The sequence below is a fragment of the Vigna umbellata genome, chromosome 3 (assembly GCF_029865625.1).
Source record: "Vigna umbellata cultivar VRB3 chromosome 3, Vumbellata_1.0, whole genome shotgun sequence".
NCBI lineage: Eukaryota > Viridiplantae > Streptophyta > Magnoliopsida > Fabales > Fabaceae > Vigna > Vigna umbellata.
The window spans coordinates 45,851,179-45,867,329 of NC_142167.1; the positions used below are offsets into that span (position 1 = coordinate 45,851,179).

Here is a 16,151-nt window from a genome sequence, read left to right on the forward strand (position 1 = left end):
CTGGTACACATTGTTAAAATGTACAACTGAAAAACAGAAAACCTCATAACTTTATTATTATTATTATTGGACTTAATTTTAATTATAAACTCAAGTATTTTTAATTAATTTTTTAAAAAACAATTTTGCTACAATGAATACGTAGTATTTTTATATTTTCCAATTGAATTATTATTAAATTTTCTATTAAGTGCATGACATTATTATTATTTTATCCTATCATAATATTCACGTGTTACAATATATAAAAACATTGTGGTTAATGAAAAATAAGAAATTGTTTTCATTTCTTTCATATAAAATTAGAAAAAAATGATAACAAAATCATTTTGTAGATGGATAACAAATGACATAAAATCCATAATTTTCACTATGATTTACATTAGATTATAACATAATTTTCACTATAATTTATATTTTCCTTACTATTTTATGTTTGAAAATATCTGTAACCCTAACATCTTAGGTTGAAGATCGGAGGAGAAGATAGAGAAAGGGAATGGAAAGTGAAAGCTGCAATTGAGTTGCCACCAACACAACTTCGTATGGCTTCTGTTTGGACACTGCAATTTCGCTCGCTTTCTCTTCGCGTAAGTTTTCAATTCCACAAACACTATACATTGTTTCTCACAATGCTGATTAACGATCAAACTTTAAAAAAAAATAAAAATTTGCAGCCTTGTTCCTTCAGCAGTGGCACTAGTAATAACAGTATCATCACAACTAGAAATCGCATTGTTATCAGAAACGGGATTTCCAAATGGCGCTCTCGCACCCAACAACTCAAACACGATTCCATCAATTCCATTTCCAAATTTTACCATCAACTCGTTAATTCCGTCACCATCCCCTCCTTCCTGGTGTGGTACCCTTTTCATTTCACACTCATTCTTCATTTACCATTTCTTCTTCTTGTTGCTGATGTTGTGTTGTTGTTGTTGTTATTGTTATTTGTAGCTTAATCGAAGCGGTGGAAACAATTTTCCGATCTGGGTATGTGTTGCGCTTGTGGTTTTGGTTGGAGCATTGAGGGTCGTGTCCAGAAAAAAAGAGCGTCCAGGTTCCGTGGCTGATCTTGTGAGACGTGGACAACTCAAATCTGATAGAAGAGGCATGTATGATTTTTATCCATACCCACTTATTTTTACTATTTTTTGCTTTCGTTCATTCATATTATGTATTTATCTATCTAATATGCTCATAAAATAAGTGGCAAACTATAATTAACATAAACGGCCACATATATTAGTACTACTTGGTAAGGTTTGCCCAGTGAGATCGAGTTTCCACTTTCCTGCCTAACAAGTAACAATGGTGATCCCCCCATTTGTCTATCTGCGTTGTTGTATGCATGTTTTCAGATCAAGGCCTCTCAAGTACGAAGACCCGTTCAATAATCCTTTTGTTAAGATTGGCAAAAGCAACTCAACCGTTGAGATGTGTGGTAAGGTTTACCGCTTAGCCCCTGTTACACTTACCGAAGAGCAGCAGGCCACTCACCAGAGAAGGAGATCGCGTGCCTATCAGTGGAAGCGACCCACTATTTTCCTTAGAGAAGGGGACTCGGTGCCTCCGGATGTTGATCCTGATACTGTCAGGTGGATTCCGGCTAATCATCCTTTTGCTACCACTGCTACTGATCTGGATGAAGACTTGGCTCAGAACAATGTGTATCAAAAGCACGGAGTTCCTTTCCGGATTCAAGCCGAACATGAAGCCCTGCAGAAAAAGCTCGAAGCCCTACAGAATGTAAGCTCTGGTTACAAGTAAATTCAATGGCTCCACGTCTTTTATTTAGTTTTAAAAATTCTTTTGTAAATGCTATCATCACTTTCTCCTAATTCTTAAGCATGAGGAGTAGGCGGTCTTTAAATTTGGCATTCTGGCTTATCCTATCCAAGATAGTAGTGTTTGGAAATCAACCTGTGATTCAACCAGTGACCATTTATTATAGCACAAATCCAATATAAAACTAAGCAAAGAAGATACACCCTGACTGATCTTGGTATATTTAGTACCGCCCTCCAGTCTTGAATATGAGTAGACAACAAATTCACCATTTAAGAAAGTTAGTAGCATTTCATTTACTGTTTTCATTTAAAAAAAAAAAACACTTTTCTTAGACTACTCTTTCTTAAAACATGATTGCAAGAATAAAAGAGAGTTATTCGAAGTAAAACTCCAATTAGATGAAGAGCATTTTGGAGATAGTCTCATTAAATAAAATACATTTGTTGAGATTTGTTTATATTTGAGATTAGCATCTAAGATATCATTTTTTGCTTATATTAAAGATTGGAGGGAGTGTATTGGAATGACATTTGGGTTCAAGATTTCTTCATGTGCTGTAAACGGTCAAACCAGGCTTTGTTTCTATCCCATAACGAATTAACATTTTCATTCTTGGTATTTTGGCTGATTCAAATCCTTGATATCAGAAATTGGCATGCATGGACACCACACTACGTGTGACCTTTTTAAGTAGCTTTTAATTTTCACCATTTATATAGTCGAAACTTGGTCACCCATTCTCACATAAAAGTAATTCTCACACTAAACACGGAGATATATTGCTGAAGTGCTTTAACCTAATATGCAGCACTGCTGAAACCTTTTGTATTATTTATGCTACAGGACCAGAAACTCAATAAATTAGTGATAGATCCTATCAATGCTAAAGAATTTGAGAGGCCATTCAACTCCCAAGCCAGATTAAATGAACAAGCAGAGAGCACTGTAAACAATCAGGCGAGTGGTCCTACCAATGCTAAACAATAACACACGCATGCAGACATCGCTAAAGTGTTTTTGCATGATTTAGTGCACCACTGAATCCTTTTGTATTATTTATGCTACAGGAGCAGAAAATCAATAAACTAGTGATAGATCCTATCAGTGCTAAAGAATTTGAGAGACCGCTCAACTCCCACGCCAGATTAAATGATCAAGCAGAGAAGAGCTCTGTAAACAATCAAGTGAGTGATTCTGACTCCCCTAATATAGATAGTGACCCAAATCACTTTGAAAGTACATCATCCGAAGATCCAACTCTTTAGGTTCTTTGCACACAGCTTTTACCCGTCTTGATCCAAGTTAAAAGTACTATGAGGCGGGCTATAGATCTCCAATAGCGCTTAATGTATGGATTTGAATTTACCCAAATTTTTTGTACTATTCATTTTGGAGTCTTTAGAGCTGTCTAATTGTATAGACGAGGACTGTAAATATAATTTGTTCTGCATGAGCTTATTTCGGGTATAAAAATATAATTTGGATGCAATTGCTGCATATTGTCAAGCTACGCAGTTAATCAGATTTCCCTAACAAAACATGTCTTTGTTTTTGTGGGGAATTTTACATGTCCTAATTTAGTCGTAATGCTATTTGGTTGTACATAAAAACCGTTTAGAATTTCCTATAACAAATTAGCAAGGAAGACGACGAAGAACGAAAACTGTTTAATTGCAAATCTTAATTTCACTCTTAAGATGCACGGTTGCAATCTTGTATTAATAATTCCCACAGGTTATTGCGAACATTATTATTGTCATCATTATTGTTCTTTTTTATTCTGTTTACACTTCAAATATAAATATTACACTAATTCCAATTTTAAATATAATTCTAATTTACATCTGTAAATTCATGCCCCCAAACTGATATATGTAGAATTTGCTATTGTAAATACAAATTATACTAGAAGTATTTCCTAGATGCAGTTACTTGTTTCTATTACCTTTCATCGTATTTCATCATTCAATAATCATAGCTTTAAAGTTCGTTGTAGCCACATAACTTACCTTTCTAAAAGTCCGCACTGTTGAAGTCCGTAACAATAAGAATATTAAATTGAGAATGAGAATTTCCAAAAGATTGGGAAGGTCCGATAAATTAGTACTAGTGGAAATAAAGTTGCATTGCAGCACTTGCTCTTGTTCACCACACCCGATCTGCATAAGTGGAAACAGCATAAAGGATTTGTTGGAAAATGAGTTTTGTAAGAATAAGAAACAAATATGTATATATATTTTTTTTAAATGTTAACTAGTATTTTAAATATTCCGATTTAAAAAAACTTTTACTATAGATAATATGAATGTGTTTACAAGTCATACGAGAAAACATTTTTACACGTTTCAATGAAAATTATTTTGAATTCTTTAACCAAACTTCAGGTTAGCATGTGAAAACAACTTTTAATGTTGTCTAAAAAAACTGTACACTTTCAGCCGATTAGGATTCCTCCTAGACAATATTTTTAAGTAGTTTTTTAAACTCAAAATTATCCGAAAATACAATCGGCTGAGTGTTTCACATTTTCAGTATCTTTAAATTATTATATTTGAATTTTTTTTATTCTCTTTCTTCACGATCCTTCGCTTTCTTTTCTTCATGACAGCGAAGAGTGCTTGTTTCTCTTATACAAATTTAAATAGAGATCGAGTGAGCACAACTTGTATCGAAAAGAGCTAGAAACGACCAAAATACCAAAAGAAAAAGCAGAGTAAAACAGGGAATTGAGGTTGTCGTTAAAGGGAGTTGTCCCCTCTAAAGTCGAAGTATAAAGAACTAAATATGCAGCAAGTGTAATTGGGCAGTCTTGAGTGGCCACTGGGACAAGAATGCGCATTAATATCGAAGGCCCCCACAAAAAATCTCCTTAGCACAGTAATGAGTAAAAGTTGAAGCATTAACGGATTTTGGTCACATGGCCAAAGATAAATTGTTCAATTCATTGATGGCCATGGGCAGAATAATGATACCTTATCAAAATCTGGTCTAACTACTGTATTTCTCGGATCTGCACCAGGGTACCTCTCCCATTTTTCATGTTTTATAATGTAGCAAACGCTTAAACTTTTATCACGAACAACGCAAACTTTGCATCAAAGCCTAATGTGGATAATTCTAAAATGCAAAAAATTTATATTTATGAAAGAATAATACATCCATATCACATGCTTGAACATATATCCTCCTCCTCCAAATATACTTACGGCAAGCAAAATCTATAAAGACGAGATAGGGTGGGTTTCAGCAACTAAAGTTATACACTGTATATAACAGGTGGTGCTACTCATTCTTGGCCGCAGCAGCCTGCCTTGCGCCAACAGAAAAGAATTCAGAGATGACTTCAAGGGGCATGCCCTTTGTTTCCGGAACCTTCAAAAACACAAATATCCAGGAGATGAAACAAACGACGGCATAAATAGCGAAGACACCAGCAAGCCCTAAAGAGCTGAGCATCACAGGCAGCGAGTATGTGATAATGATGTCTCCAATCCAGAACACTAGAGCACATATAGCAATGCAGAGGCCACGCACTCTAGTGGGGAAAATCTCTGAGCAAAGAATGTTTGGAATTGGTCCGTAACCCATCACAAAGCAGCAGAAATAAACCACAACGCATATAGTTGAGATTGCCGCATGGGCCACGTTGCCAAAATTTACTAGGCTTCCAATGACCAAAATAATCAGTGATACAATCAGCACGGGAATTGTAGTAAGTAGCAATTGCCTGCAAACAACGGACTATCTTAATGACAACGAATCAAGATGAACTTAAGAAAATACTAAAATATGTTGGTTTGAAAAAGGACACAAAATTCTGCAAATCGTTTCAAGTAACCTTTAGAATAAACCTGTCTGGAATCTACTAGTGGTCTTACTTCTTGGCTAATCTTTCAAGTAATCGAGTGAAACAATTGTTAGGGTTAAATTTCTCCAAGCTCAGGAAAGTTAGTTACATAGTCTGAACACACTAAATTCTACAGGATTCCACTTTCCTTGGTAACTATGCTTTAACTTGTGTTGTACAATGAAAGTCACTAGGATCTATGCGCCTCAAGGATAACGACGACAAACTCTATTTTTGTTCTCCATCGACCAGATGGACGTCATTAAATTAATGAGGAACAAATCTAGTTATCTAGTTCAGTACTGGTAATCACCTTACAAAATGCATGCAAAAAGAAGAGTCATCGAATACCGGCAACCAAAAACATAAGCAGGGATACATAGGGAAAACTATATGCCAGGAAAAAAAACAGGAAGCGTACCTTCTGCCTGAAACATCCATGAGCTTCATGGCTAAGCCTATACAAGGAAGCATCAAGAAGGTTGTGAAAGCACTGATAAGAAATGATGCAGACTCTGAGCCAATGCCTACATCTGAAAGAAGAACTTCAACACCGGCCTCTTCGAGGATTTGAGGTGTGTAATATAGAACCCCGTTTATCCCTGAAAACTGCAGAACATGAAGAATTAGGAGTCAGCCATTGATAACAGGACATAGACTAATAAATTGATGCAGTAAACTGGATAAAGTACAAATTCAGCAAGACGCTCTAGTAGCTTTGGATACTTGAAGAAAAGAGCAAAGAATTCTAAGCCAGTCACACTCCAGTCTAGCTAATCTCATGATTTCAGTTAATACTTAACTACAGATGAACTTTTTAACTTGAACACCATTATCTAACCTCACTTCAAATGTTCTTTGTAACTTACTAGGGAATGACAAACAGTACTACAAGATCAGTAACATAACATTTAAGGGCTACAACAATAGACACTAGATAACAACGTAAGCAGTCTTCAAAGCAGAAGGCTTGTGTAAGGTTTTGGACTTGGGTTGAAGTAATGCAATCGAAGTCCTCTGCTCCCCAACATTACCCACAAAAAATTAAATAAAAAGAAGGAAAGCAACGGAAGTGTAAACGAGCATGGAGATTATGAATAGGAAAAATTACTAAATACCACCCTTTTATCATTATAATAAGCAAGGCGGGTGGAGAAGAGAATAATGAATAGTAACCACACATTACCTGCTGAAGTATTTGTATTCCAACTCCAACAATCAATGCATGCTTAACCCCAGGTTCAAGAAGAGCTTTCCAACTTGGCCCCTTTGAAGCAGTGTCAGATGGGTGAACCATAGCAGGACCAACTGGATGTCCATCGATAAGCTCCTTGGAGTAAAGAGCAGGTTGGCTAACCAAGGCAGCAGCCTGGACAAATTCACCTTCACCAGGAATTGAAACAACGGATCCACGACGAGAGGCAGAAACTCCCTCCTCATGTAAATAAATCCTTTTAAACTCTCCTTGCTTTTTTCCCTCCTCAACTTTTTCAGTCCATTTCCATGCCAGTTGCCAGCCGCCACCAATGCCTGTACTACCAACTTGCTCAGCTGATCCTTGCATAAGACTGCTGTGACGCCTCATGCTGCTCAGGATACTGCCATGGGAAGGAGGAGGAGGCATGTCTTTTTCAAGGCTTGTTGTTTGACGTGAGATTAAAGGACTTTGCAAATTATCGTCAGAGTCCCCACCAGCTGCATCTGACATGTAGTCCTCACCTTCCCTTTGTAAGCTCTCTTCATCCCACTGTTCATTTTTAACATGCGGCTCAGCAGTGCTGAACATGCTTCCAAAATTTGGAAACAAAGTGCTTCGCATGCTTCCAGTTCCCGCCTCAGGGAGCTTCTCATGAATGCTACCGAACAGTGTCACCATAGGATCCATGAGGGGCATGCTTTGGTTGATGATGCTTCCATGGCGTGATGCAAGGCCAATAGAACTCTGTCCAGTGACAGGTTTTGCTAACCAAGAGAGACCTGCTTGGGATCCATATAATCGAATTTTATCTTTATCTGTTCCTAGCTCCCGACCATCAGCCACCTCTTCAGCAGGGCCAATTATGTACTCTTCTATAGATGTATCACCCCCAATCCCGAGACCTTCAACCAGCAATGCCATCTCGCCTGCGTGAATTATAAATTCATAAATTGATTCATCATTGCCTTGACAAATTTCAATACCGGTTGAGAATCACAAACTAATCCATGCAATGAAAAGTTCAAAATCATAATCATGTACAACCTAGTATTTTACATTGATGGTCTATGTGTACAGTATCATTTTGAGTTCTGTACATATACGAGATAAGATGCAGTTTGTAAAAGGAGGATGGCAGGAAGGAGATATGCAACTATGTAGGAATTAGTTAAGTACCCCGTAAATCTGAAGATGGTATTGTAGTGTAGTTTAATAAAAAAATGTTCAAGGTTTTGAGTTGCAGCTACAGTTGCGATTTTTTTTTAATTGTAGAAAATTAAAAAGAAAGATGGCCGCAATTGGAGTCAAATGGAGTCCAATTGTGACTGTAGACCGTTATTTGATAAACATGATCATGACATTACAACAGATTAAGGTTGCGATAAATCGTAACTAGTGATTTCGTGTTAGAATTTAGCATTTACCTGAAATTACCAAACAGGATTCCCACAGTACATAGCAACCTAATTCAAAAAGTTGAGAAGAATGCTTTGAAAAATAATGCCGTTACCTGACACGTCCTCCCTTCCGCGCAATCTTTGGAGCACCTTTTTGGCCTCCATCATCCTTCCTTTGCTGACCAGCCACCGAGGAGACTCAGGCAAGAAAAAAATTGTCAGTGCAAAATAGAGGAGCGAAGGAATAGACAGAACCCCAAGCATGAGCCTCCAGCTAGGCGAGGGAGTCAACGACATGCCAAAGACCATACAGTACGACAAAAACATGCCTCCAGAACCACTGAACTGAGGAAGCGTATTCAAAGATCCCCTTATTTCAGAGGGTGCCGTTTCAGATATATAGACCGGAACAAGAGTCACAGCAAGGCCAATCCCAAATCCATCAAGTAACCTGGCCAAGCACAACACATACACATTCGGGGACCAAAGCATCACCAAACCACCCAAGAAATAGAGCACGGACGAGATTATCAACATGGGTCGCCGACCAAGCCAATCCGATACAGGACCAGAGCACGTGGTGATTACCGTGGCTCCAATCAAAGACATGGCCACCACAAGCCCTTCCATAGTTGTTTGCAGCGCAAGGTCTTTCTTAATATAAACAATAGCCCCTGCAGAACAAGAATCAGTGATCTGTCAGGCAATCTCAAAAATCGACCGAGAACAATTATCACTCATCAGACTGACTGATAAATTTCGCACAAACAGAGCAGAAACACATCAGATTCGAATAATAAAAAACTTGCATGCAACCAATCTAGTGGAGTGAGGTCAGATGCAGTTCTTTAGAAAAGCTCTCTGATCCAGATTGAAGTTTCACCACTTCAATCCGCAAAACAAGCAGTTATATCGAAAGCGAACATAATCAGTAGTTACAGAAAGAAGAATCGGAACCATACCGGCGATGGTTGCATTATCCCATCCCTGGAGAAAATTACCGATGGAAGCGGCAATAGCGACGAGAACAGCACCCTTCATTTGCGCGAGATGAGGAAGCAGCGAGCAAAGTACCTATTAAATAAGAAGCAAGAATCACGCACCAAAAAGCAAAAAAAAAAAAAAACGGCTTTCTCTCTTTATTGAATCAAGCAAGCAAGCAAGCATGGAAGAAGAGAAAAGAAAAGAAAAGGTTGCGAGTGAGTACTGAGAGTTAGTTGAGATTGAGGTTGACGGAGTATCTATAATTGAGTTGGTTGGGTGAAAGCGAGAAGCAATTAAAGTATCCGAAATTTCAGATCGCTCTTCTTTCCCCTTCCTCACTAACCAGTCGCCACAATCCTCACACCACTACAGAGTAAAACAAACAAACAGCTTTTCTTTCTTTCTTTCTTTCTTTCTTTTGCCTACCACACACACAGATAAACAAAATCACTTTCTTTCAGTAACAGTAATACTGATTATAATAATAATAATATTATTAATATTAATAATGATAACGAACGAAGGATTTGGCTGTTCTGTTCTGTGTATTTTAAAATATTTTGAAATGATGATGGTGGTAGTAACAGCTTCTTCTCTTGCATGTTGCAATAATAATAAATAATAATTAAGAAAGAAAGAAAGAAAGAAAGTGTGAATATGAATCTAATGATAGAGCGTGAAGTGGATGGTAGGTGTTGGAAGGGGTGATTGATGGATGGAATCTGGTGTGGTGTGGTGCGTGGTGAGAGATTGTGCGTGAGGACAAAAAGGGGTCCAGCATCTGCCAGATCAGTATCACCAATCATCAAACGACGGTGATGCCCATCCTGACCCTCCAACGCAACACACACAAACATCTCTCCAATTATTATTTTATTATTTTACACAATACCACATACTCTCATAATTATAATAAACGTTCCTTCTGATTCAACTCATCTGGCAATGTTGGCCCAATTAAATTCTTTTTTTTTTCCTTACTCATTCTTAATTCTCAAACCTATTTTTCCCAGAATGTCGAACTCTCACCGCTGTGGGCATGTGATAATCCAAAGGACAAATTTACCCTTTCTTTTAGATTTATTTTTTCTAATTTCTAACCATCGTAATTTGAGTCCTCATAAGTAAATAAAAAAATATCAAGTTTTGCGTTATCATTTTCTTTTTGCTTGATTTCTCATCAAACACGTACTTAAGAGAGACTTAGTCTTCCCATGTTAAGTGTGGTGAAGAACAAAGACATATGATTGATTGTGTCGTATTCATGTAGTTTTTTAATCTAAAGCTACTTTCCTAACATCCAAGGAAATCAATTATGTGTTTTACACAATTCATTATGTGCATGGATAAACATATATAATAGGTTCTTTTGTCTTCTAGTTGGGATTTTTTTTACGTCATGCATGTGGGCTATTCTTATTAGTATTTTTTGTGCACTAAAGTTATAAATAAAGAAAAAAGAAAAAGTTATAATATAATATTTACTTCAAGCAGTGATAAAAAAAATAGGTAACTCGCAGTATAAATGCATCAAGACTCAAAATATGAGATTCCGTAAATGTTATAAACTTTATAAAAAAGAGTAAAAGTTTATATAAAGGTTTGAAAGTGCAGGAATATGAGATTCCATAAATATTTGAAGACTCAAAATATCCAAATGAGAAAATAGCATTAAGAAGTTCAAGAGTATGTTAAAAATAAAAGAGAAGTACTCCTACTAAAAAAAAGAAAAAGATAAATACAAAAATGTTTGATTGAAGAAAAAGTAAATAAGCAACTTATGATATATGCTACAAATGCAACATAAAAAATAATTAAGTTCCAACAAAACATAAAAGAAAGATGGTATGTGACTGTGGGAGATTTGGACAATAACAATTAAATATGCAATATCGTGTCTCATAACAAAAATCGAAGAAAAAAAATCATGTTGTAATATAACTATTGTTTCTTTTAGATTTTCAATAATTGTTTTATCATAATTATCTAATTAAAAAAATGAAAAAAAATTATGATATTCTAATTACTCAACCCTCGTATTGAATATAAGAAACAAAATAACCTCGCATTTGTTTAAATATATATATAAATTTAAAGTAAAATTTGACCAAATTTCCACATTACGAATTATCTAAAAATACAATTATCGTTTCAGAAAAGTAATTTAAGTTATATAAATTACCATTTGATTAAAGTAGTTGAGTTAACAGAGATTTGTGTAATACTTTAGTAACAGTGATATATCTAATGGACCATACATTAATAATTATTCTCTAATGGACCACGTGTTTTTAATTATCATCCCTTTGACTACGTGTTTAAGAAATCATGTATAACTATAATTACTATTCTTCCTGCTCTTCCACGAAAAAAAATACACAATTGTTGAGCCTTTTTTAATAAGACACTTTAATAAATTATTATCCTTCAAATTATATTATTCTTCTATTCTATATGTTCATATATTCTAATTAGTCTCTTCTTCGCAGGTTTATTTTCTTTTTCATTCACTCTCCAATTTTAAGGATGATATATTTCTAAAAAAAATTACACTCTCCTAAACGCCACTCTATTGAATATCTTGAACTAACTTATATTAGTTTCGTAAATTATGTTGTTAAAGGGCATCTAAGCATTTATAAAATATTAAAAGTGTTGAAAGTTATTAAAATGACTAAATTATTTAACTTAGTTAAAGCAAATTATATATATATATATATATATATATATATATATATATATATATATATATATATACCTTCATTTAATTTTTATTATAAACGTGTTTTATAAGAATCACGTGTAAATATATGTAAAAGTGATATACAAATGAAAAATGAAATTTATAAATAAATTGTTAAAAAATAAACTTTAAACCTAATTCAATTTTTAGTCAATGACAAATTTTCAACATATCTGTGTGTTAAAATATACATTAATGAATAGTCTGATAATATGTGAAATAATTTGTCCAATAAATAACAAATTTTGTTAGAATAGACTCTAATGATATTTTGAAATTATATTAAAAAGTAAACTTTAAATGTTATAAAACCAACTTAAAAAATGACGTTTACATTTACTTATATACTCTAAATTAGTCCTTTCTATAAAACTTTTAACGATAATATTTGTAAAATATATATTCACATAATTATATATATATATATATATATATATATATATATATATATATATATATATATATATATATAACCCTATTTATTTCTATCTCAAACCTTACGTTCAAAAACTACTTCCCTCTCTCTTTAGGACCCACCTTGATGGAAAGGGGGTTCATCCCATTCTTTCCCATTCCCATTTTCTCTCTAAATTTATATCACTTTCTTTCTTTTAAATTTGAAGTCAAAATTCTTATAAATAAGGTTATATTTTTATGAAAAAAAAATGTACATGCATCTACCTCACACTATCTAATTGTCATCGGGTTGGCAGAGACAAATTACCATGTTCATCACGTGAAACTCACTTTTTATTTTTTTTTCTATTCTCATCTCTTTAAATAATACACTTACTTCTTACACTAAAAAGCATGCTAATTTTTTTAAATAAAAATAAAGCATTATAAAATATTCATTTGCTCCATGTGATATGTGATATTAAGTGAATTTTGCATTAAAAGAAAAAAAAAAGGAAAGACTTGCTCTAGAACCTTTACTTGTTAAGCTGGATTTGTCTAATGAATATAAAATACGACCATCCTATTAATTCTGCATATTTTTAGAAACACGTGCTTTTAGGAGTCTCAACTAATCACGCAGATCTTGAAGATGAATTGAAAGCCATAAGCTCTAATGACAAAAATAAATTAAAATAATTAAAGTTAATTAACTAGTTATGCAGCATAATTTTCTGACCCACTTTAAATTGTTACAGCAACCATATAAACCATGTATTATAAAAGTATAGAATTAATTTTTTTTTGGTTCTTTTTTTTATGCTATAAAATTACTAATATATTCATTTTACGATAAATCAATAACCTGTACTTTGCCAATTTTATAAGCTTAACACAACCATGTTTAAGGATATATTATGATCTTTAAGAATGTTAATGCATATCCTTATCACATTAAATTAAACTTATTTATTTCTAAATTAATGGCGAAAATAAGTGTAAGCTATAAACAATTAATGTGATTAATTTGAACTACGAAAGTAGTGAAAATTTTATAAATAATAAAACAAAACAAGTAAAACTAAAAATTGAATAACTTCAAATTTTAAGTAGATCTGTGGAATGTTTTTAACTGATAAACGAATCAGTATACAATATATTATCCCTTCACTGTCATTATTTTATTTGACGTGTTTTATTATTTAAAGTTTCTGACATCCTATAATCAATTTTTTAATTGCTATGTATTAAAATTCTAATGGAGTGATTATGTGTAAGCAAATAAAACGACACCGGTCTGTTACTAATTTTTACAATCTTTTTTTATTTCCTATGTACATTATCATTTTGTTAGAAATACAATAAATGGATAAAATATGAGAAAACTGAGTGAAAAATTAAAAATAAAATAAAAATGAATATAAGAATTGGAAGAATTATAAACTTGAATACTATTAAGCTTCAACAAAAATGAAGAATAGAAAAATGTAATATGTTTTGAAGTGGGGGGACAGAATCCTAGGTAGTTTGATTTTTTTGGCATACATAGGCACATGCAACATTAATTAGGTTATGAGTAGTGCAATTTTACCAAATTCACCATGCATATTCCCTTTTTATTTTAGTACTCCATCCATTTCATACCCCATTTATCACTTTAGTAAAAAAAAAAAAAGTGTAAACCACAAAATATATATAATTACAATAATATTTCGACACATATAATTTTTTTTATATTTATTTGGTGTTTTTTCTTTTATATTTTATTTTTTTCTAAAAGTATAAAATTTCACTTTTTTGTAATTATTTTGCAATGTACATAAAATAAATATAATATGTATCATCCTATTATTACCACTGTTACGAGAAAAGAAAGGATGAAAATTATGTATATTATTTCATCATATAAGGACAAAGTACAATTGATATATATAACTGTTTAAAACAATATAATAATGAAATATAAATATAAAACAGAATATAAATATATGAACATAAATGCACAGATATGAACGGAAAATAAATTAAATCCAATATCCCCCTCAAGCTGTAACATATATATCCTTAATGCTCAGCTTGGACAACAAAGATTGAAATTGTGCTGGATGCAAAGCTTTAGTATGAATGTCTGCAAGTTGGACTGAAGTAGAAATGGGCAGGAGCTTAATTACACCAGCTTAAACTTTATCCCTTAAGAGATGACAATCAATTTTAATATGTTTTGTTCTCTCATGCATAGCTGGATTCTATGCAATTTGTATAGCATATTGATTGTCACAAAACAGAGGAACTGGTTGTGGTAGAGGTTGTTTCAAATCATGGAGCAAATACAAAAGCCATTGAATTTCACATGTTGTGGAAGTTAAGGCTCTATATTTTTCTTCAATTGATGATCTAGATATAGTACCTTGCTTCTTGGATTTCCAGCTGATTAAGGATGCACCATAGAACACATTAAAACCAGTCACAGACCTTCTAGTGTCAGGGCAAGCAGCCTAATCAGAATCACTAAAAGCCTTGAGAGCATGTTCTGTGTTGGAGGGAAAGAATAATCCTTGTCCTGGATTGTTCTTGATATATCTCAGGATCCTTATTGCTGTTGCATAGTGATATTCCAAAGGATTGGAAAGAAATTGACTGAGAGTACTAACAACAAAACATAAATCTGGTCTTGTGTTGGTTAGATATAATAACCTGCCAAGAAGTCTTCTATAGGCATGCACATCTGAATAGGGTTTCCCTTCTGTCTTGGAAAATTTTGTGCCTGGTTGTATGGTAGTAGAAACAGGTTGACATCCCAACAATCCTGCATCTTCTAATAACTCTAGAGCATATTTCCTTTGTGACAAATTAATGCCTTGTTGAGATCTTGCAATTTCTAAGCCCAAAAAATACTTGAGTTGACCTAGGTCTTTAATCTTAAACTTTGCATTCAATAGAGCCTTCACATTTTGGATTTCCTGAATGTCATACCTGTCAAGATTATATCATCTACATAAACAAGTAAGATGATGATATGAGCAGAATCACTTTTGACAAAAAGTGAATAATCTGATTTTGATTGTATGTAGCCCAAAGAAAGTAAAGTAGTTGTTAACTTGTAATTCCATTGTCTAGATGCTTGCTTGAGTCCATATAAAGACTTCAACAACTTGCAAACTTGCCATGGTTTTTTTGTTTTGTAGCCAAGAGGAAGAGACATGTATACTTCTTCATCTAGATCCCCATGTAAAAAAGCATTATTTACATCTAGTTGATGTAAATACCAATGTTTGGAGGCTGCTAAAGCCAGAACCAATCTTACTATTGTGAGTTTGACAACAGGTGAAAAAGTCTCAAAGTAATCTAAGCCTTCTTATTGTGTGTAGCCTTTGGCTACTAACCTTGCCTTGTATCGTTCAATACTCCCATCAGCATGTCTCTTTATTTTGTATACCCACTTACATTCGATAGGTTGCTTTCCATAAGGTAGATCAGTCAAAGCCCAAGTTTTGAAATTTTCTAAAGCTGCAATTTCTTGATCCATGACATTTCTCCAACAATCATGTTTGATGGCTTGGTTATAGGTTTTAGGTTCACTAACTTGGGAAAGATTAAGGACATATGACTTATGAAGAGATGATAATGCATCATAAGAGAGATATGAAGAGATAGGAAATAAGGTACCTGTGGATGACTGAGTGGCGGAAGAAGTAGATAACATGTTGCAATGATAGTCCTGCAGATAAGATGGTTTATGTTTTGGCCTGGTTGATTTCCTTTGTGGAGTAGCAGTGGCAGGTTCAACAAAAATAG

At 33.9% G+C, this 16,151-nt stretch overlaps 2 protein-coding genes across 2 annotated transcripts; one reads left to right on the plus strand and one right to left on the minus strand.

The window, feature by feature from the left end:
• Positions 1-440: 440 nt before the first annotated feature.
• On the plus strand, positions 441-3,288 carry LOC148202680 (protein MULTIPLE CHLOROPLAST DIVISION SITE 1-like). Its single transcript, XM_088108513.1, has 6 exons — positions 441-590; positions 678-860; positions 958-1,115; positions 1,362-1,749; positions 2,635-2,748; positions 2,859-3,288. The coding sequence occupies exons 1-6, from the start codon at positions 546-548 to the stop codon at positions 3,054-3,056; spliced, it is 1,086 nt and encodes a 361-aa protein (XP_087964639.1). The 5' UTR covers positions 441-545; the 3' UTR covers positions 3,057-3,288.
• Positions 3,289-4,903: 1,615 nt separating this feature from the next.
• On the minus strand, positions 4,904-9,800 carry LOC148202681 (monosaccharide-sensing protein 2-like). Its single transcript, XM_088110613.1, has 6 exons — positions 9,441-9,800; positions 9,196-9,307; positions 8,347-8,907; positions 6,825-7,762; positions 6,060-6,247; positions 4,904-5,518 (listed from the first exon to the last, which is right to left on the minus strand). Exons 2-6 carry the CDS (start codon positions 9,272-9,274, stop codon positions 5,074-5,076), a joined length of 2,211 nt encoding a protein of 736 aa, XP_087966739.1. The 5' UTR covers positions 9,275-9,307; positions 9,441-9,800; the 3' UTR covers positions 4,904-5,073.
• Positions 9,801-16,151: the final 6,351 nt, after the last annotated feature.

What these genes read in the sequence shown, in the direction of transcription:
- LOC148202680 (XM_088108513.1), top strand. Translation starts at nt 546, where the DNA reads ATGGCTTCTGTTTGGACACTGCAATTTCGCTCGCTTTCTCTTCGC. An exon ending in AAATCTGATAGAAGAGGCAT is followed by an intron (nt 1,116 to 1,361) that starts GTATGATTTTTA and finishes GCATGTTTTCAG; the next exon opens with ATCAAGGCCTCTCAAGTACG. An exon ending in AGCTCGAAGCCCTACAGAAT is followed by an intron (nt 1,750 to 2,634) that starts GTAAGCTCTGGT and finishes TTTATGCTACAG; the next exon opens with GACCAGAAACTCAATAAATT.
- LOC148202681 (XM_088110613.1), bottom strand. Translation starts at nt 9,274, where the DNA reads ATGAAGGGTGCTGTTCTCGTCGCTATTGCCGCTTCCATCGGTAATTTT. An exon ending in GGATAATGCAACCATCGCCG is followed by an intron (nt 8,908 to 9,195) that starts GTATGGTTCCGA and finishes CTTGTTCTGCAG; the next exon opens with GGGCTATTGTTTATATTAAG. An exon ending in CGGAAGGGAGGACGTGTCAG is followed by an intron (nt 7,763 to 8,346) that starts GTAACGGCATTA and finishes TAATTCACGCAG; the next exon opens with GCGAGATGGCATTGCTGGTT.